The sequence below is a fragment of the Ailuropoda melanoleuca genome, chromosome 2 (genome assembly GCF_002007445.2).
Source record: "Ailuropoda melanoleuca isolate Jingjing chromosome 2, ASM200744v2, whole genome shotgun sequence".
Classification (NCBI taxonomy): Eukaryota; Metazoa; Chordata; class Mammalia; order Carnivora; family Ursidae; genus Ailuropoda; species Ailuropoda melanoleuca.
The window spans coordinates 26497060-26518646 of record NC_048219.1 but is presented as its reverse complement, the minus strand read 5'-3'; the positions used below and the strand labels follow the sequence as shown (position 1 = coordinate 26518646).

At 51.7% G+C, this 21587-nt stretch overlaps 1 protein-coding gene across 7 annotated transcripts in view; it reads left to right on the top strand.

Moving 5' to 3' along the window:
* The window catches only part of TTC39A (tetratricopeptide repeat domain 39A), a 58835-nt gene that overhangs the window by 28639 nt on the left and 8609 nt on the right, over positions 1 to 21587 (top strand). For 5 of the 7 annotated variants that reach the window (XR_004623031.1, XM_034652389.1, XM_034652421.1 and 2 more), the window contains exons 4-17: positions 228 to 304; positions 1585 to 1652; positions 3394 to 3458; positions 5460 to 5559; positions 6849 to 6914; positions 8770 to 8878; positions 9400 to 9467; positions 9550 to 9609; positions 10491 to 10652; positions 14939 to 15030; positions 17018 to 17138; positions 19237 to 19348; positions 19758 to 19872; positions 20967 to 21083. Coding sequence is in view for 6 of the 7 variants with exons in the window: in XM_034652389.1 (XP_034508280.1) it covers positions 228 to 304; positions 1585 to 1652; positions 3394 to 3458; positions 5460 to 5559; positions 6849 to 6914; positions 8770 to 8878; positions 9400 to 9467; positions 9550 to 9609; positions 10491 to 10652; positions 14939 to 15030; positions 17018 to 17138; positions 19237 to 19348; positions 19758 to 19872; positions 20967 to 21083 (1332 nt within the window). In the remaining variant the exon portion in view is untranslated. Of the gene's footprint in view, positions 1 to 227; positions 305 to 1584; positions 1653 to 3393; positions 3459 to 5459; positions 5560 to 6848; positions 6915 to 8769; positions 8879 to 9399; positions 9468 to 9549; positions 9610 to 10490; positions 10653 to 14938; positions 15031 to 17017; positions 17139 to 19236; positions 19349 to 19757; positions 19873 to 20035; positions 20126 to 20966; positions 21088 to 21587 lie in introns of those variants that run through there. The other 2 variants (XM_034652406.1, XM_034652414.1) reach the window with 2 other exon arrangements.

The window sequence follows — 21587 nt, the reverse complement described above, 5'->3', positions numbered from 1 at the left end:
GCTGGGTCCTGAAGGGTGACGAGGAACCGGCTGGGGCTGAGGAAGGAGGGGAGGAGCTCCAAGTAGGGGTAACAGCAGAAGCAAGGGTGTAAGGAAGCCTGGACTCAAGGGAGTTGTCAGTTCGGTGTGTGTGGAGTCCCATGGGAAGGGTGGCAGATGGATCTGAGGCTACCCGGGCCCCTTGCTCACCCTCACTGAATGACTTGAAGTCCCTCTTTCCTCTTCAGGCACCGGAAGAAGTCCTCTGTGACAGATTCCTTTAGCAACCTGGTGCACCGCCCCACGATGGACCAGTTCACGGAAGGTGTGGCATCTGAATGTCCATCCTCTCAACCCTGCTGACCCCAGGCCACCCTGTTCCCGGCCCAGGGAGGGGTGGGAAGGGGCACTTAACCTCCCAGTTTCACCAAAGGGGCTGGGCCCTGGCCTAGGTGCTGGGACACAGATGGGTCAGACCTGGAGCCTTTGGAGAAGTTGCTCTCAGGTTGGGGGGGGGGCGGGGAGGGGGCTCACTTAACCTGATGGCATGACCTGCTGTGGACCCAGAAGTTGGGGAAAGAAAACGGTATCACGAGGTCCGTGCGCTTTGCTCCTCGGGCCAGGGTGGGCTTAGAACTGTGTGTGCAGTTGGGTTTTCTGGCCTGATGACCACAGTGATATCCTGTGTCCCAGAGGGAATGTGGTTTTGGAGGCTGGCCCACAGGGATGAGACAGCCAAAAGCAGTGGAAGGGATGGTCTGGGCTGCCAGGGCCTGTGTGCCGTGACCACCTGTGGCAGGCCTGGCGGTAGCAGGGGCCAGCTGTGAGCAGTGGGGGGCTCTTCCGTGCAGGAGCAAATGGCCTTCCCCACCCTCAAGAGCCCTTGAAGTTTCCAGCACAAAAGAATGAATATGACAATGCCACTCCCTCCTCCATGGCTCCAGAGCTCCCTGATGCCCACAGGGCCAAGTCTGTGGTCCTCCAGCAGTGTTCAAGGCCCTTTGCAACCAGACCACTGCCCCTCATCTTCACCTGTCCCCTAAGTCTCTCCCTACCTCACCCCATTTCAACCTTCTGTGCTTGGCGGTCCCCAGAGTTATTGGTTCTCCCAGGCCTCTGCCTTGAAAGCTCTTCCTGCCTCATCCTTCCATTCCTTTCCAACTCAGGTGGCCAGACTCGAATGTCCTTTCTTCTGAAGTCTCCCCTGACTCCCTGGGCTTCTCCTTCCCTTATTCCTACAGCCTGTGGGCTTCCCTGGATCAGGATCTTCTTTGTCCACCCAGCCTAGCACTTTCTCCTTGCCGGGCACTGCAGGGGGTTGGCGCACAGCACCTGCGCTGCTGCTTGGAGAACAAGAGAAGGGCCTGCTGACACTCTGGCTAGTGGGCTGGGGGAAACAGGTGGAAGGCAGGTGCGGGGAGTGTGAGCTAATTCTGGACCATGGTGAAAGCTGTGAAGGAGCGGGACCCCTGCCTCCATGGGGGGAGGAAAAGGGTGCTGACTCGGGCTCCCTTTGCCTTCTGGGAAGTAGGATGGGGAGGATTTGGCCCATGTTGCCTGCCAAGAGTTCCAGAAGGCCTCAGGGCTTTGGTTTTCTCCTTACAGAGGAAATCCATGCTGAGGTCTGCTATGCAGAGTGTCTGCTGCAGAGAGCAGCTCTGACCTTCCTGCAGGTAGGAACCCTCTCCTTGTGCAAATGGCCTGGGGATTTTGGATCAGTCACCATCTCCAAGCCGGAAGTGGCTATAGCAGCCACAGCCAGCCTCCCTGTGGTTCAGGAAAGGACTGAGGCTCGGTGACCCCAGCACTCCCAGCCCCAGCCAGGCTCTCTGGCTGAGGTGATGGGCTTTCCCCCTCTCCACACTGAGCACACGTGTTCCCACCCACTACTAGGATGTGCTTCCACCTCATGACTGCTGTTTTCCTCCTAAGGGCCGTGTGGGGTGACAGGCATTTGCACAAAGCCTGCTTTACGCTTGATTCATTCAACAAGCAAGTTTGAATGGATCAAACTTGGTTCTATGACATACCAGGCTTTGTATGAACATTATAGCTATGTGGTTTTATAGATCTTACACCCAAAGCATGGCTGTTTTTACATAAATTTACATATATTATTAAATCTTCACCTCACAGGCCTGCAAAGGGGAGGATTAGAGGGGAGGAGCCGCTTTCACAGGGTCATCTGATTAGCAACTGGCAGAGCTGGGATTTGAACACAGGTCTGGTCAGCTTGGAGCCTGTGCTCCTCACCACACAGTGGTGATTATGAGAGCCATCACCTCATGATTTCACCAGAAAGCCTGGGTTATAACATATAATCATCATGTGAATGTGGGGATTGGGGTAGAGAGGCACATATGAATTTTATTATTGGGGTACTATTTATTTTTGTTAGCTATTGTTCTTTTTGTACCTCAGGTAATTAGAATTAGATTAATCCTAATTCCTCATTTAGATCACTTAATAATTTCATTGTGAGTGACCTTTTATTTATTTGTGTATTCTGTTACACATGATAGATAAACGCCATGAGCTCCCCCACCCAACCAGAGAACAGAACACAGCAAGTCTCCTGGCCCTCTGGGCTCCTACCCACGGTGTCCCCTGCCTCCCCTCATGGGGAAACCACTGCCTAGTGTTTTGTTTATCATCTCCCACCTTACTTTTTAGAAATCGTTTTCTCCGCTTCCTATTCATGTCTGAGCAGCATATTGTTCTGTTTTAGTTGGCTTCAAGCTTCTTAAGCCCTCAAGCTGTGTGGGACTTGCTTCCTTTACCCAACCTTATGTGGTTGTATAATATTCCCTTCTATGAATATAGCTGTCTGTTTATCCATTCTCCTGCTGAAAGGCATTTGGGTTGTTTCTGGTTCCTGGCTGCTATAAACACTGGTGCTGTGAATATTCTTGAAGGTGACTTCTGCAGCCCAGCAGCCCACGTTCATCCATTTCTCTTGGGCATACCCCCAGGAATGGAACTACAGGTGGGCCGTAGGTACTGGTGCTTTAAATTACAAATGTGGTAAATAGCTACTTGTTGTGAAAGACAGAAAAATGCAAAAAAAAAAAAAAAAAAAAAAGAGCATCCCTCTCGCTCTTCCTCCACCTGGAGGAGGCACTATTAAGCATGGGGAGTGCCTTCTCCAGGCCCTTCTGCAGGCACTTAGCATATGTAACTGTGAGGCTGTGGTTGAGCCCTGGGCATTTTGGAGGTCTTGTTTGGCAAGGAAATTCTCATCTCAAGTCCCAGGGTTAGGGAGGCCTTGTTTGGCTAACTCTGACCCCATCCCCCAGGACTCCTTATAGAGCTGGGTCCAAGGCCGGGCAGGCTGGGCCCAGAGACTTGTGTGATCCCTCTCAAGCCTGTGGCCCCCCACCCAGGCCTGGCTCTTAGCATCTCTCCCTCCTGCAGGATGAGAACATGGTGAGCTTCATCAAGGGCGGCATCAAAGTTCGAAACAGCTACCAGACCTACAAGTGAGTGGGGCTGGGGGGTGCCTGGGTCCACAGCGTCTATGACCCTGTGCCCCCCAGGCTGCTTTGTGGGAGGCAGAGAGCACTTGCTGGAGGCAGGAAGCCTAGGATGCCATGTGACCTCAGGCAGATGCCTGTACCCTCAGGACCTCAGTTTTCCAGGATATTATTCCCCTGGTTTTTTGGGGCATATCTATTCCCTGAGTCTATGCCTCACCCGGCGCAGGGGAAAATCAGACAGAATCTGGACACACAGCTTGGTGTGGTAGGGGCTCGGAGGCAGACACAGGGACTGTCATTTTGACAACAACAGCAGAACCCCTACACATCTGTTAAGGCCCAATCCAAATGCCACTTTCCACACGGAGACTTCGTTGGACCCTCTGGTACACACTCACACCCTCCTGAGGGCCAGATCATTTCCATGCCATCTCAGCATTGGCCTTGTTTAATGGATGAAAGAAATAAGACTCAGTCCAAACACGTCTACTCAAAATGGCACCACAGTTCTTATCTGCAATTCTAAAATCAAAAAAGCTTTGAAAGCCCAGTTTCTTCCCTTGAGTTTGGCATTAAAACTCATTTTCCATTAAAAGTTGACTTGAATTGACTTGAGACCATCTAACGTGACTGTTTTTTTCTTAACAATATTTTTTTATTATATTATGTTAGTCACCATACAGTACATCCCTAGTTTTTGATATAAAGTTCCATGATTCATTACTTGCGTATAACGTGACTGTTTCCCCACAGAGACAGTGCGAGTTCGATTTCAAGGTACTGCTGGGATATAATACACATACGGGCACTGCATTACTTTGTCGGTCTGTGCTGGAATTGTGCTCTACCCCCTCCCGTCTCTTCACCAGCTGCCAGAGTGGTGTTTCCAAAGCACAAACCTTACCAGGTCACCCTCTACCAATTCCTGATGCTCCTCTTTCTCTTAGAATAAAGTCCCAGGTCATTGCTGAGTCACTCCTGGGAGCTCTTCCTGCCATGCGAGCAGTATCTTCCACCTCACTCTCCCTCAGACATTTGGGCCTTCCCTCAGTTCTTCAAACTTGCCAAGCTCAGGCCTGCTTCAGGACTTTTGGACATGCTGTCTCTCTGCTGGGAACACCCTCTTTCTGTGCCAGGCCAACCCTCCCCATCCCTAGGGTTTCAGCTCAAATGTCAGCTTCTTAGGAAGACCTTCCCTGAACCCCAGACTAGATCAGGCCCTGGGAGTCTTCTCCTTTGAGGCCCTCCTTACTCTCACAGTGACTTGATGGGGGTCTGTTCCCTTGAGTGGGAGAGTTGTGAGGGTAGCCGCTTGGTGGCTTTGCTTCTAGCTGTCCTCCAGTGCCTGGCACAGAGAAGCCTCAGTCAGTGTTTGCTGATTGAGAGCCTTCAAGATGCTCATGGCCTGGGAAGGAGGTGGGCACATCTTTAAAGCCTCTGTCCTGCCCCAGGTGGGCTGGGATATGGACTCTGTTGGATTGATGACCAGGAAAAAGAGGGTTGGGTTTCAACCAAGAGGCCCCAGGTAGACTTCCTGAAGGAAGAGGGGGTGTTGGAGTTAGCCCAGTGGCTCTTCACTGGGACATTTGGCAATATTTGGAGACATTTTGGTTGTGACCACCTTGGAGGATGCTGCTAAACATCTTATAATACAGACAGCCCCCACCTCCACTGAATGGAGAATGTATCCCGCCGAAAATGTCAGTAGTGCTAAGGTTGAGAAACTGTTCGAGAGAGAATGCAGAGGATATGCAAATGCCTAGACACTGGACAAGGCAGGTGTGCTGAGGCTGACAAGGCTGACATTCTGGGGCAAGGAGTATGTTATTATGGAGATGGGGTTAGAAGTTCCTCAAATATCAGCTCTCTGGATTGCCAGAACTGTTACCAATCTACCACCAGGGAGTTCTGAGAACAGCTGGGAGTGGGGGGCAACCTTAGTCCCAGCTGGAATGGGACCTCGCCCCCACTATGTGGCTGAAACAAGACTTTTTCTCTCCACAGGGAGCTGGACAGCCTTGTGCAGTCGTCTCAATACTGCAAGGGAGAGAACCACAGACACTTTGAAGGAGGTGTGAAGCTCGGTGTGGGAGCCTTCAACCTGGTGAGTGGGAGTGCCCCTACACCTGCTCTTTGCTGGCCTGTGGTGCTGGGCCCCATGCTGGCCCGGGGACCTAGCAATAAAGCAGACTTGTTGCCAGCCTAGGATGCTCAGAGCTGGGGTGGGGTGGGGGTGGGTGCCGGCACTGGCTTCACAGTCCCTCTGTGCATTTCTTCCCAAGTCAGGTTGAAAGCTTGAAATGCACCATGGCGGCAGTATTTATAGCACCAGAAAAAGACAAACACAATAAATCAGGGCCTTTTCTACCCTGGAGAGCTGATGGTTAAATATTGACCAGTAGCAGGGAGGGAGAAAAGCCTGGAAGCAGTGGGCAACGCACAGGAACAGAAAGCCAAGACCCCTTGGGGCGGCTGGGGAAGGTTTCATGGAGTGGGGAATATTTAAGCTGAATCTTGAAGGATCTGTAGGCGGGAAGGGCATTCAAGGCAGAAGGAACAGTGTGAGCTCGGCGGGGTGGCTCCGAAACCTATTCTTGGGAGGAGGGGCTGCTCATCAACAAATTAGACTCCTGGCCCTGGGTGTCCGGAGACCTATCCAAAAGTGCATGTGTGGCAGGGTGTGGCTCTCTCCCCTCTAAGCAAAGCCTGTTCCAAGAGCAGGCCTTGGGGCGGGGGTCCCTGCCCCACTCTGGGTTCCAGTTTCCTTGTGAGTAAAATGGGAACAGTGATCCGGGCCCACGTGCTGAGACGTTCAAACGGCGGAGTTCATCAGATGGTTTGGCAGGTTATAGCCAGGCTGTCCTGGGTTTGAGAACTGGCTCCCCCTCTGATGAGCTGTGGGGCCGTAGACATGTCCTGTCACTTATCTGTGCCTCGGTTTTTCCATCTGTCAAAAGGGGCAGTGATCTTTCTTGGCAGGCCTGTTCTGAGGATGAAATGCAGAGCTCCTGGTGCGGAGCAGGGATTCAGTGTGACAGCAGCAGCTGTCGTGCGCAGGCCCTGTTATGTGCTTTACATGTGTTAGTTGGGTCCATCTTCACAGTACCCCAGGAGGTAGGGGCTATTACTGTTCCCAGATGAGGAAACTGAGGCATAGAGAGGCTGACCCAGTGGGCACGGTGAGATCGGATTTAGACACAGTTCGTTCCTAGTTGTCACACTGAGGTGCTTCTCTATCTGTGGAAGTTGGCTTTCTGAGAAACCTTGGGCCTCCTTGTGGGCATTCTGGAGCTAGGTCCTGCTCCCCAGGATTACCCGCAGGACTCTGGGGGTGTGGGGAATAGGAAGGACGGCTCCCACCCCTCCACTGGCCACCTACCTCTGTCCCTGCAGACGCTGTCCATGCTTCCTACCAGGATCCTGCGGCTGCTGGAGTTCGTGGGGTTTTCAGGAAACAAGGTAACCACCTGCCTCCTGGGGCTCCTGACTGGCTCAGCCGGATGGGGTGGGGCTGAGGGGCCGCAGGCCCTGTGTGCCAGTCCTGGCACAGCCCCCCTCAGTGTGTGGCCCTGGACAAGGCCCAGGCCTCCCTGAGCCTCAGTCTCCTCTTCAGTCAAATGGGGCCAGTGATCCCTGCCCAGCCCCACACAAGATGAAGAGGCTATAGGGTAAGGATAGGTGTGAAGGGCAGCTTCATGCAGTGGCCTGGAGTCATGTTCTCTGAGCCTTGCAAGTGTCCGGAACCTGTTCCTCCTCCCTTTGGCAGACCTTGAGCAAGTTCTTTCCCTCAGGACCATTTTCTTGTCTGGGAGATGCCTAAGAGATGCACTACCGTGCGTCAGGCCTTGAGGGCAGAAACCAGAGGACACAAACACCCAGAGACTTTGCTAAAGGCAGGAATCTGAGTACTAGGTAGCAAATTGGGGAGAGCTCCCTGGTGGTGGAGGCCCCTCATGATAGAAGGAACAGTGGCCTAGGAGTCAGGAATCCTGGGGCAGCCCAGCCTCATCTCCTCCTCCTCTGGGCCTTTTTGGGTAAAACAAGGGGCTTTTTGTTTTAGACTGATCAGTGTTTCTCAAACTTGAACTTTCTCTGGCCTTTCCTGATACTTGCCACGTTTGCAGACCTCTATATTATTATTTATGTATTATTTTTCCCAAAAATGGCTCACATTTTTTTACTTAAGTTTATCTAAAGGAAACACTACTACCTAGAAAACCCATGTTATTTGGTGCGATAAGAACATCATCGTAACCGTAGATACCACGAGCAGCAAGCGACCTTGCGAAAGCAGGCTGTTTGACCCACCGAGGCTGTTTTCCTGTGGCAAGAGGTGTTCAGTGTGACAGTGGTGTTGAACACGCACCAGCACAGGACTGAGGCTTTCTCCCGGACACCATCAGGACAGACAGAGGACTGAGAAGGGAAGACCCTCACTTGTGCCTCATGTCTGTCTGGAGACCTGTCCATAGCCCGGGTCCGGGGAAACACCAGTTAGAGGCTCCGAAAGTCCCCTTTAGTTTTGTTTTTTTTAAGAAGGCCCCTGAGTCCTGAGAAGGATTTCAGGATGATAACAGGAGGGAAGAGCATGAGAAAGGCCAGGAGGTGGGATGGTGTGGCCTGCCTGGCTAGAAGGAGAGGGTGGCAAAGTCAAAGAGGAAGAGCCCTCAGACACCAGCTCTGGCCTCGTCTTTATCCTGAAGGCAAACAAGCTCTGGAGTGTTTGAGGCAGGGGTGAGGTAGGTCAGATTTGTAGATTAGAAAGAACAGGAATACCCTGGAGGACAGACAGGGGCAGAGACTGCAGGCAGGAATACGAGTGGAGTCTGGCCTCTCCTCCTCCCCAGCCAAGCTCTAGAGCCTTCTCTTCTAGGAAGCCTTCCCAGACTACAGTCCTCGTGGTCCCATCTGTGCTCTGAGCCTATGGTTAGGATTATCTGCCTCAAGTGGAGTCTGGCCTCTCCTCTTCTCCAACCAGACCCGGGGCTGCTCAGGGCCTCAGTGCTCACCATGGGGGCCAGCAGGTGAATAAAGGCAGGAATGGGGACAGGGCTGTTGAGGAAGTGGTGGACACCAGGACCCAAGCCTCGACCCTGGCCTTGGCAGCAGTGTCATCTGCCCCCAGGAAGGTGGCTGAGGCACCAAGAGGGGCGGCCTGGCTCAGGGTGGCCCAGCCAGGGAGCTGCTGACCTGGCTGGCAGGGTTCCAGACATGGCGTCCAGAGCTCTCCTGGCCCTGCTCCAGCGGCACAGCCCTCACAGCTGCCCCCCACCCCCCCGGGTCTGGCCTCAACCTATTGGTCTCTTTCCGCCAGGACTACGGGCTGCTGCAGCTGGAGGAGGGCGCATCGGGGCACAGCTTCCGCGCTGTGCTCTGTGTCATGCTGCTGCTCTGCTACCACACCTTCCTCACCTTTGTGCTCGGTAGGAGTGCCCTCTGGGCAACAGCAGGGGCATCTGGGGTTTGGCTCTAAGGGCAGGGGACTAGAGGGCAAGGAGCTGCGACCCCGCTTGCCCACAGGACTGGGGGGTGGACGCTGAAACCGTAATCAGCAGAGCTGCACCAGCTGTCTTGGGGCCTGGCCTGCTGACCGCTCACCTCCTCAGAGTGTGACCTGGCTCCAGCCTCAGTTTTCTCATCTGTGAAATGGGGATGGTCATGCCTACCCAGTAGAGGGTGTGAGGACACCGTAGGCAGGCCCTTGGGGGTCTGGGTACCACCCAGGGCTCTTGGGCAGGGCTCTTGGTTACTGAGCCTTGTGGTGTGCCGGGCTGGTATCAGCACCATCTTATTTAATCCTCACATCACCCTGGAGGTCGAAGAATTATTATTATCCCCACTTCACAGAGAGGGAAGAAGAGGCCCCAAGAAGCCCCTGGTAGATTGCTGGGGGGATTCCAAGAGCCAGTGGTGGTGATACGTGTTGTCGCCTCGCCTCCTTCAGGTACCGGGAATGTCAACATCGAGGAAGCAGAGAAGCTCTTGAAGCCCTACCTGAAGCGATACCCTAAGGTGAGCCCCCCTTCCTGCTGGAGCACCCCCAGCCCATGTGTGCCCTGTGCGCCCACACAGACCCACGTGCGTGTCATTGCAGGGTGCCATCTTCCTGTTCTTTGCGGGGCGGATTGAAGCCATTAAGGGCAATGTTGACACAGTGAGTAATGGGGGTCCAAGCCAGTGCTGGTGACCCCTTGCAGTCCCCCAGACCGGTGGGCAGACTGGGAAGAGGGCTCCAAGAGGAACCAACAAGAGACCGGGGCAGGGAGAAGCCATTCGGAATGGGACAGTCTGGGAAGATGAGGGAGGAGGTGGCGTTTGCGGTGAGTAAGATCTGACAGGGAGGTGCAGGACTGCTGCATTCCTGCACAGGGATGTCCTTCAGTGAGACGCGGCGGGCGGGGCAAGCCCCGCCTGTTCAGGGCATGGTGACAGGCACTGTGAATGGAGCAGTGGTGCCAGGCTGTGAGATGGGCACCTTGATGACCTGGTTAAGGAGTCTGAACTCCGTAGATGGGAGGGAGCCATCGAAGGGGTTCGAGAGGGGAGGTTACACGGGTCTGGCAGAATCCCCAGGAGGGACTGTACAGTATAGAGTTCTGGGGTCTCCAGCTGGCTTTGGCTGTGATTCCTCAAGCAGCAAGACAGATGCCCTGGGTCCAGGTCCTTTCATGGGAGCTACTGGAAACTTTGGAGTTTGCTCTGAGGCAAAGACATTGTATCACTTTCATATTAATACTTTCCATTGCCTCCTATCCTTCCATTATAGCTCTATCCCATTCTTTCATTTTGTGCTGAAAGACTAGAGTCCCAGGGAGGGGCAGTCACTGGGCCCAAGGCCATCCTATATATGTAAGTGAGGCTTAGTGGGTAGAACCAGGCCTGGAGCCCAGAACTCCCCATCTCCCCAGCGCTGCTGCCTGCCCTCCCTCCCTGAGCCTGGCACAGGGCTGGCCCACTATGCGCTGGAGGAAGCTGGGCCTGCTATGGAGTGAGGCAGGTCGGTGGGGCCGTGAGGCTGACAGCAGGTGCCCGCAGGCCATCCAGCGGTTCGAGGAGTGCTGTGAGGCCCAGCAGCACTGGAAGCAGTTCCACCACATGTGCTACTGGGAGCTGATGTGGTGCTTCACCTACAAGGGCCAGTGGAAGATGGCCTACTTCTATGCCGACCTGCTCAGCAAGGAGAACTCCTGGTCCAAGGTGGGCTGACACTAGGTGCTGGGTCCAATGGGGGACCAGGCCAACCCAGCCTGGCTGTGAACCCCCAGACCCAGGGCCAACCCTTAACTAAAAACAGATGTCTCAGCTGGAATTTAAATAGAACCATAAGTTCTAAGAGTACTCAGGGTTGGTAGAAACTAAAGACCGTGAGGAGCAGATGAAGTTTAGAACTACAGTGTCAGTCAGGATTTTTAGTCACAAAGGACAGAAGCATGGCTTAACTGTCTCGGTGAATGCGGTCTGATAGAACATTCCGTTATGGTGGAGGTAGCCCCCAGCTACATGAGCACATTGAGCACCTGCAGTGTGTTAGTGCAACTGGGAAACTGGGTGCTTTCAAATTTTATTTAATTTTAATTCAAATTTAAAAAGTCACATGGGGTTAGTGGCCACTGTATATGGACTACGCAGGTGGAAAACACAAAAGACTCTTTGGTTCATAGAACTGAAAATTCTAGGCACACCTGATTTCAGGTAGGGCTGGATCCAGGAATTCAAATTATGTCATCTGGGCTTGGCATTTTTCCATCTGTGGCTGTGCTCTGCTCTATGACATCTTTGCTGTGCAGGCGGGTTTTCTCCATGTGACAGGGCAGCCATGGATTGCCTGCCCCCAACTCACATCTTCCCTTTGGTTTCAACCACGGTCCCATAGTTGAGGCTCACTGGTATGGCATAGATCACATGTCAGTGCTTGGAAACAGGGGTAGGAAGATTCCTCATGGATCAAGAGTAGGAAAGGGGTGTTCTCCAGAAAAAAAATGAGGTGATGTCCCCAGAAGAAGTGTTGGTTGGTGGGGGGAGGCATTAAAGAGACGCCATGAAGGCAAAATAAAGCAAAGCAGAAGCCCAAAATACGTGAAAATTTATAACATTATGGTAAGTGGTAAAATAAGTATTAGCCATTATCAGGGAACCTTGTTGATCTAAAGTGACCCAGAAGCCTTCCTGTGGAGGCAGGCAGGCAGCTGGGTTCACAAACACAGGGAACAAGAGGCCTGGGGTGGCTGTGCAACTGCTGGCAGGAGCAGAGGGAGGGCCAGGCCTCCTAGGTGTCAGGAAGTCTGGCTGTGAGTCAGCTCCATCTCCAGCCCACTGTGTGACTTTGAGGTGGTCAGCGCCCCCCACCCCCCGCAGTGCTTTCCTCAGAAGTGTTTCCTGTGAATGTGGGGGTTGTAGCACCTCGAATTCTGAGGCCTCATTCATTGCTGATCTGCAGCACTTGGCCACCAGAATCCCCCAACTTCCAGCTCTAGGGACTTTGTGTGTGGCCATTACTGTAGGCATCAGCCCCTCTGCTCAGCATCCCTCTCTGCCTGGACCGTGCCAAGTCATCTGCGTGGAGCCCTCGCATTTCCCCCGGTGCTTGCAGCTGAGATGGCCACACACAAAGTGGTGACAGCGTTGTGCTGAGCGCCATAGTGGGGGGAATCTAAGGGGAGCTCAGAGGCAGCCCTGAGCAGCCTAGCCAGGAGGACAGAGGAGGAATATTTAGGGGGCAGAGTGGGGGAAGTGGAAGAATACTCCAAGCGAGGAGAACAGCAAGGACAGAGGCTCAGGCGCTAGCGTGCTGCCGAGAGGTTGTGTGTCAGCAGGTCGAGGGCTTTGTGGGTGGGAGTGCAGGGGTACTGAGGAGGGACCTTCCCCCTAAGTTCCTCGCTGTAAGCTTCTTGAAGACACGGACTGTCTGCACAGAGCCTGGTAGAATAATACAGCAAAATAAATGTGTGGAATCATTGGACAATCAGATAAGCCTGAGGGGACAGGACTCCCACCCAGGGAGGTGGCTCTTTTCCATCAGTGTGGCCCCACAGCATTGCTTGACAACTTGGATGTCTGTGGGTCTCAGAACCCTAGGTCACTGCATCCATCCTAACTTCTGGGGACTCAATGAGGGGAAGTTGAGGGGTAGGAGAGTGGTAGTGGAGGGGCAGTGGAGGGGTAGGAGAAAGCTCTTAGGGGAGGCCAGCGGATAAGCCTGGTGAGGAGGGACAATGGCATCCCAGGCAGAGGGGATGGCACAAGTGAAGGCCTGGGAGTTTAAGGACTGATGGGGGAGAAATGGCAAAAGAGGAGTCAGAAAAGCAGGTCGCAAGGGCCTTGAGTGGCTGTTTGGGCTTTAGTTTGACAGTGGGGGAGCCCCTGATGTTTGCAGCTTAGATCTGTGCTCTAAGAAATCCCTCCTGCAGTTGTTGGGCATGCCATGGGCCAGGTCCTGAGGACATCCAACAGTGAACAAACCAAAGACCCCCCATCTCGAGGCTCATATTCTAGTGGGAAGAGGGATAAGAAACACATGAATAGGGGTACCGTATAATATAATGTCAGGCTGGTATATGCAGTAAAGAAAAATCAGGCAAGGCCCGTCTGAGAAGACACCAGAATGAAGTGTGGGAGCAAGCCATGTGGATATCTTAATGAAGACTGCTCCAGGCAAAGGACACTGAAGATGCAAGGGTGGGGAGGGGGAAGCTGAGTGCATCTGATGTATTCTCGGAACAGCCCAGAGGCCAGTGTGGCTAGAGTGATATGAGAGAGGGGGAAACAACAGAGATGAAGCTGGAGAAGAAACTGGGGGAGGAAACAGGGTAGGGGGTTATAGTCCATTATAGGGAGTCTGGATTTTATCCAAGAATGATGGGATATCAAGATTTCAAAGAGGAACTGACATGACCTGACTTAAAAAGATCAGAGTGTGGGTGCCTGGGTGGCTCAGTGTGTTAAACTCTTGATTTCAGCTCAGGATCATGATTTCAGGGTCATCTTGATTTCAGACTCTTGATTTCAGCTCAGGATCATGATCTCAGGGTCATGGGATTGAGCCCCACATCAGGCTCCGCACTCAGCACGGAGTCTCTTGTCCTTCTCCCTCTGCCCCTTCCCCACTCGCGTTAGCTGTTAAATAAAATCATTAAATAAATTTAAAAAACAGATAGGTGGTGGTGTAGAAATGGCTTGCAGGGACAGGGATGGGAGCAAGGAGATGGGTTAGGAGACCATATTGACAAGGGTAGTAGAAAGACATCCCTGGTGTCCTGGAGGGGACACGAGATGGAGGCTGGTGCAGTGAGTGAGAGCAAGGCCAGTGGGATTCAAGAGCTATATGGGAGGTACAATCATGAGGACTTGCTGACTCAGTGCCAGGCAGAGAAGGAGAAGGTAAGGATGACACCAGGAGGTTAAAGATAGAATAAGGAACAGGTTTCAGAGGGGGGAGATTCCTCCCACCACCCCTGTAAAGACCAGCTTTTCCTCATTTTGTGAAGGGTAAACAGAGTGTGGAGGGCAGAATGGACCTGGGAGTAGCCCTGAGCTTCAGCCTGAGAGGAGCTCCCAGGTGGAGGCTGCTTTCTGCCTTCTCCTGAGACTTGACTCCACGGTGTCCCGCTCCCTTTCCTTCTCCACCCCCTGTACTACTTTGTGAGCCTCTGGCAGGTACTTCCTCCACAGCCCCTGGTGGCAGGAGCTGAGGTTCAAGGCTCGGCCACTGGAGGGCAGGACAGAGCCAGGTTTCTCGAGTGTTGGACTCCTGGGGAAGGGGAGCAGCTATGAGGGATGTACCTTGGGGTGGGGCTGGGGGTCTCTGCACCATCACTGTCAGGGTTGGCTGTAGACCCAGTGGGCAAGGCCCTGGAAGCACACAAACCTGGGGTCGCTTCCAGCTTTGCCCCCAGAAGCTCTGCAGTCCCCGGAAGCAAAGGCAAAGTACAGATTCCTTTCTGGCATTATCTTTGGGATCAAGTGAAGTGAGGTAGGTACAGTGCCCGGCGCACAAGAAGGCAGTTATACGCAGGGACCCTGACTCATTCTTCTGCCCTCACACCTGTTTTTACGCATTCCATACTTTATGCTACCTATTTGTTGCCCCCTTACCACACATCTCAGCCCCTCCCTGGCTTTGCTCAGGCTGTTCCCCTTGTCTGGAAGGTCCTTTCTCGGGTCTCTGAATCTTCCCATTGGCTCTCAAGGATTCAGTCTGAAGGAATTGTTTTCCGGGAGCCCTTACTGCCCTTTGTGTGTCCATCCTCGCCTCCGCACTGCCCCGCACAAACACTTGCTGTTTGAGTCCTTCCCTTTGCTGCCTCAGAGGAGGGAGGGAAGCAGCTTTGATGTGGGCCTCTCCTGGACTTAGCTCCCAGCTCGAGTCCTCAAGGGGCTTCGGCTTCCTCCCCTGGGTCTTGGCTACGCGGCTGGCCTCGTGAGGTCTGAATGAGGGACCTGGAGGACAGGCTGCTTACCTCTGACTCTTGCTCTGCCTTGCACAGGCCACCTACATCTACATGAAGGCCGCCTACCTCAGCATGTTTGGAAAGGAGGATTACAAGCCGTTCGGGGATGATGAAGTGGAGTTGTTTAGGTGGGTCTCGGGCCTCAGCCACATCTGCCCACAGCCACCCTGTGAGCTGTGGGCACCAGGGAGGGAGGTGGCCGGCTTAACTCCCCTGGCTCTGAGCTCCCTGTCCCTCCCCCAGGATCACCCCATGTGCCTCATTCCCTTGCATCACCACCACCTCCTGCTGCTGCTAGTTCCAGCCCTCTGAATCTGTTCAGAGGGCTTTTTTTTTTTTTTTCCCTCCTCAAGAAAGTGGTTTTGTTAAGATCCTTTCCACTGAGCCTCTTCTGGTCAGTGGGATAGATGTGGACACTGAGGTTCATAGAGGTCCTTTCTGCTGAGTTAGACTGCTATCCTCAGAGAAGCACAGTAGAGAACCAAAATGTGGCAATCAAACAGGATCAAATCCAGCCTCTGCCGTTTCTTAGCTGTGTCACTGTGAACAATTTCAGCAGCTATAAAATGGGAATAACCACTTCTGCCTTGTAGGGTTGTTTTGTGAATCAAATAGAGACCATATTGAAGAGCCTGGTGTAGGGCCTGAAGCCACTAAATCGCGGCTGTTTTTATTATGATCTGTGCTGCTGTTTGCCTTCTGCCAAGGGTCTAGAGCAGGGCTCAGCCTCAGCAGGCTGAGGATGGAGCCTCAGGCCTTCTTCAGGTTATGGGTGAGGGCTGACCCCAATTTGCAGACCTGGGAGTTGTGGTACCCTGAGCTTCCTGCTAACTGCTGTCACAATAGTAGGGTGTTTATCCTTACCAAGTGCCTCCACTTCTCCATCTCATGACTCTTCCAGAAAGCCTGGGAGGGTAAGTATCTATGGGGGAGGAAGGATCATTTTCCCTCTACATTTTTAAGTTCGCGGCTAGAGACGGGCTAAGATACTCCCCCCCCCCCATAATAAAAGATTAACAGGAGAAAAATAAACTGGAGTTTAATAACATGTATAACTCCTTTATACATGGGAGAGACCCAGGAAAACTGAGTAACTGAAATGGCCCAAGCCAGCACTTTAAATACCATCCCAAGCTAAAGATAAAAGATGTTCGGGGGTGGGGAGCCAGTTTTGGGGGGTTTTCAGGCAAAGCACAGGAGGGTAAGGTGGTTCTGCAGATTTAAGTCTCTGCTTTCTCCTTTAAGAGTTTCCAGGGCTTGTCATCCTCTTCCAGGTACAGAGAAGCAGCCCTTATAAATGGGAGATCTTGCTTATAAATGTAATTATCTCTTACAAAAGAGCAGCTGCTGCTAGGTTTTCAGAGCTTTTCCAGTATCTGCTGCTTCTTCATCGGCCTAAAATAATCCTTATGCCAAAGAGACATATTTTGGGGTGACAAATTCTCCCCTTCATATCACTATGTCCAATTCAGAGATGAGAAAACTGGGGCCCAGAGAGGTTCCACAGTGAATAAACAGGGGAGGTGTTTGGCAGGGAACCTCAACTAGATCCAGCTGGATGGCTCAGGCCTGAGGGTCACAGCCACGCCCAGTGACTGTGGCAGAAATTGGAGGGTGGGATGGAGCTGGGTGGGTGAGGCCCCAGATGTGGAGGCTTGCCTGCTGCACACGTGTTACTTTGCCCTTGGAAACAGCTAAGGAGGCCACAACGCACGTGGCAAGTTAATGAAAGGTTTGAGCCGTGTGGTTGTGGGCAGGTTCTTCCCTTTCTCTGGGTGTTAATCTCCCCTGTGAAACTGGGGTCAGACTTCTGCTAGGCCTTCTGGAAATGAGGCCTAAGAGTGGAAGCAAGACAAGTAGCAAAGCAGGCCTGGGGCAGTTGCTGACATTCTCATCTCTGCCAGCTGGTGTGGAGGAGGCCTCTTACCTAGCCTCAGGAAGTGGTTGGGTTTGAGGGCATCGCCCGTGGTAAGACCACAGCCACAGGCTTTGAGTCCAACACAGTCCCTCATATACGCTGGGGGAACTGAGGCCCAGAGAGGAGCCAAGCAGAGGCTGGGAGGGCTGGAGATCTCAGTCCTCTCTAGCTTTTTCTTCCCATCATTTCTTTCACAGAGCGGTACCTGGTCTGAAGCTCAAGATTGCTGGGAAATCTCTACCTACAGAGAAGTTTGCCATCCGGAAGTCCAGACGCTACCTCTCTCCCAAACCAATCTCATTGCCAATCCCTGCTCTGGTGGGTAGGAGGGTTTAGACTGTCCCTGTACTTGTTTGGGATTGTGGGGATTAGCTGAAAGCCAGATACTGCTCTGGCCAGGAGGAAGTGGATGGGGGACAAAGACTTCATGCCTCAGGGCCCTGGAAAGGATTTCACAGTTTACCTGGGACTGTGAGGGCAGCACACAAATGGCCTGAGCCAGCCCCTGCCTGAGAAAGTACTAGTCTGATGCGGGCAGGGAGACAAGTGAGCAGGCTTCAGATACCTTGTGGTGAAAGAGCAAGCCCACACCTCTGTGCCGAGGCAAGGGCATCACTCGGCTGTTCGTGTTCCCACCCATTTGTTTCAGTCTTGTCACATGATTATGATTGTTCACACTGTTCCCCTCATTGGACCAAGCTTTTCTGAAGCCTAGGACCATGTAATTTTCAACTCTATACTAACAATAGCTGACAATGCTGTTGGGCACTGGCTGTGTTCTTTACACCCATTGACTCATTTGATCCTCACAACAACCCTGAGTAGGTGGTGGTGGTATGCCCATTGAACAGATGAGGATAATAAGGCCTAGTAGTTAAGTAGAAAGATAAAATATCTAATAAATAGGTAAGATATAAGTAGAAAGGTAAAATAACTTGTCCAGGTCACACGCTAATGAGTTGAAGTTAGAATTTTAAACCTAGAATGGTTCCAGAGCCCAGATTCTGAACCACTGTTATGATGCTAATTTCACTCCTATTTGAGCAGGCATCGGAGAAGTTTCCAGTTTAAGTGTCTTTGTTATTCAAATACTAAGGCAGCCAGAAAAGTGGAAAGGGAACTGCTTTTTTCTGGTCCTGGCTCCACCATTCGCTAACAATGTGACCTTGGATAGGGCTCCCCTTCCCTTAAAGTAAAATTAGGAACGATACACACCTTGCCCATTTCATACAACAGTAATGAGAACTACCTGATAAACTGTGTTATGAGTCAAAAACTGAATATCAGTATAGAACTTACTATGTATCCTAGATTATTTCTAAACACGTTTAGACGTTGTTTATAGTTTAAAATGTAGACTAAAACCATTACGTGGGGGGTAATGGACAGGAAGGGCAAGAAGTGACTATACCAGAAATTTAGGAATTTCCCAAACTATAATCTGCAAAATGCTATTTATACCTAAAATAGTCTGTTATTAAATATATTTGGGAAAGACTGGCCTAAACAAAGTTTATACACTGTGCACCTTTTGAAGCCTTTATATATGTATGGTAAGTCTCCAAGAATAAGCTTGAAGATGATTTCCCCCCCTAACTTATTTGGCCCATACCTCTTTTTTTAAAGGAACATTTGCTAACTTGGGACCATATAAACCATTTGAGGAATACTGGTTCTAAACTTAAATTCCCTCCTTAGCCCATAATAAGAACCAAAACAATAAGATCTTTTTAGAACTTTTTGTATACAAATCACTTTCACATCTATTACCTGGTTTCCTAGTACAGGAAATGCTAATAGAATTACTATAAATGAACATTTATTTCAGTATTCTGAGATTCCTGGCAGTCAAAGCAAAGAAAGGAATCAGGATGTGTTGCATAGTTTTCATGACGGAAACTCAAGCCAAGTGCCTTGGGAGAAGAGAGACAGGGTGACAATCTTAAGAGCTATTGGAAATCCTGAAGTGCTTAAGTAAATACAGTTCCTCCAATATGGGAGATCCTGCCAGACAGAGCAGGGAGGAGGACTTCCTGGAGAATGTGCGTCACAGCCTGGTCCTCAAAGTATGGGTGAAGAGTTTGGACACAGGTTGGGAGAGAAGAGTGTGATAACACCCAGGGAAGCCATGAGCAGAAGAGTAGTTAAAAACTATGTGCAGCTATGAGTAGAACAGCTAGGATATGGCTTAAATCCACATTGGTGTGAGGTGAGATCCCAATCATCAGTGATGAGACTCCCTGCCATGACCCCTTCAAGCCCACAGCTTCATAGGCTGGGCTGAGATTTGTCATAAAAGATTACAGCTAGAAGGCCCTGTAGTGATCCTCTTGATCTGAGCTGCCTATTTCACAGCTGGGGAAACCAAGGCCCCTGGGGAGGAAACCTTTGGATTGACTTGCTCCCCTGCCCTCAGGAAATGATGTACATTTGGAATGGCTACGCTGTGATTGGGAAGCAGCCGGAACTCACGGACGGGATACTTGGGATTATCACCAAGGCTGAAGAGATGCTGGAAAAGGGCCCAGGTGACTAACCCCGGCCCTTGAACCTGCCAGGCTGAGTCAGATCACAGGTCTTCACAGTTAAAGGTTTCCTCTACTAAAAATGTCCTTCCTTACTTCTCTGGTTAACAGTTCTTTCCCTTTCTAAGACTGAACTTCAGTGGAGCTTCTCCAAGCTGTCCCTTGTTCCCCAGGTAGGGTCAAGGCCTCCCCTGTGCTCCCACAGCCCCTGGGGCTTCCTTCAGTCAATCCTGATCTCACTACATTGTCGCTGTCTCAGAATCTGTCTTTCCTTCCCAGATGTGAGCTTCCTGAGGACAGTGACTGTGTGTGTCACCTCTTTGTCCCCAGGGCCCAGCAGACTAGGGTCTCCATGAGTAACTGTTGCAGAAATAAACAAGCCTGTCTTTTTCCCTCACTCCCCTATTCTTAGAGAATGAGTACTCAGTGGATGATGAGTGCTTGGTGAAGTTGCTGAAAGGCCTCTGTCTGAAATACCTGGGCCGTGTCCAGGAAGCTGAGGACAATTTTAGGAGCATCTCTTTCAAGTAAGTGCCTCTGTGGCTGCTCCCACTCCAGGTGGCCTACTGCTGGGCCTGTCTCCTGGGTAGAATTGGCAGGGGGGGTCTCCTTCCTCACATGCACTCCAGTGCTTGACCCTAGCCTACCTCCCAATTCACTACACTTGTACTAGTGTCTGTTCTATGCCAGGATCCTTGCTGGGCACAGATCATTCAGACCTTATTCCCCGGGGCCACCGGATTGCCCAACTACAGGAGTCCATCCACACTGAAGTTTCAGGTGAACGGTGCCTGCTAGAGTTTGTAATTCAACTCTGCCCTTGAGGAGCACAAATGTTACAGACAGACAGCTACAGGCAACTCAATCTGGTATGATCAGGGCTGTGTTAGAAGAAAGCAGAGAGGACAGCAGGTGCCCTGAGGAGGGACCTAAATGTAATGCAAGAAAAGCTTTCCAGGGATGCCGTTTTAACTGGGAAGTTTATCAGGCAGGGAAAAGCAAGCAGGAGTTGTATGTGGAGTAGGTAGGTATAGCATGTGCAAATGCCTGGACACAGGAAAAACACCTGAGATTGGGGTGACAGTGATTAGGTCCTTACCTTCCTGGGTGAAGTTATAGAGGGAAAGGCTTATAGATGAGATAAGGGAGACTAGATTGAGAAGGGCCTGGATGTTTTGCTTATAATGCTGAACTTTATCCTGTAGACAGAAAAGATCAGAAAGGATACTGAGCAGGGCAGATTGGCGTTTTTAAAAGAGTATCTCTTGGGCAGCATGGAGGGTGGGTCAGAAGGGCCAGCCTGGAGACAGATTTCCTAATTTAGTAAACTACTTAACCTGGACAAAGGGGGTTGGGGACAGAGGTGGGCATGGTCTAAGGACACGGCCTGAGCCATAAGTTGTCAGGGAACTGGGGCCCTAGGTGTAGAGGACTGGAAGGCTCTACTGTGGATCATAAGCCTTTCTACAGTTATGTAGTGGGAAGCTTCCCCAACTAGGATTATCAGGAAACCCCATGTGAAGGCATGGATTAGATCCTCCCACTTGGGGAAGGCTCAGGAAGAGTCTGAAGGATATCTCAAGGGCAGAGCCTGTAAGCCATGTCCTCCTCTGTCCCACAGTGAAAAGAAGATTAAATATGACCACTACTTGATCCCAAACGCCCTGCTGGAGCTGGCCCTATTGTTTATGGAGCAAGGCAGAAATGAAGAGGCTGTCAAACTCTTGGAAACTGCCAAGTAAGGCGTGGTTAGCACTGGTCTGTCCTTTGTTTCCTGAGCTCAGGAGCTTCACCTGGCTGGGGCAGAGGAGCACAGGCATCAGGGAGGGAGGGTGCTGGTAAGGGCATTATAGCAGTCCAGAGGCTGGACCTGTGTCCCTTGGAACTCAGTTCTCACCTGCTGTGGGGGCGCTTCTTCATTTTGCCTGTGAGGACTGGAGTCCCAGAAGTAGGGAGTGAATTACCCAGGGTCACAACACAAGCCAACTGCTGGGCTGGTAGGTCTCCTGCCTTCCAGCCCCATGTATTTCTTAAAATCATTCCCTCAAGCTTGGGGACTCAAGAGGAGTTAAGAGTGGTTCCAGAGGGTACAATAACAGGGTGAGGGGCTACACATCCTTTCTGTTATTCTCTACTGGACAAGGCCCAACTCTTTCTTTGGACAGAGACAGGTATTTAAGCGTCTGAAAATCTTCCTTGGCCTGGTAGTCTCCTACAGTTCAGATCGAAGGAAAAGCACTTC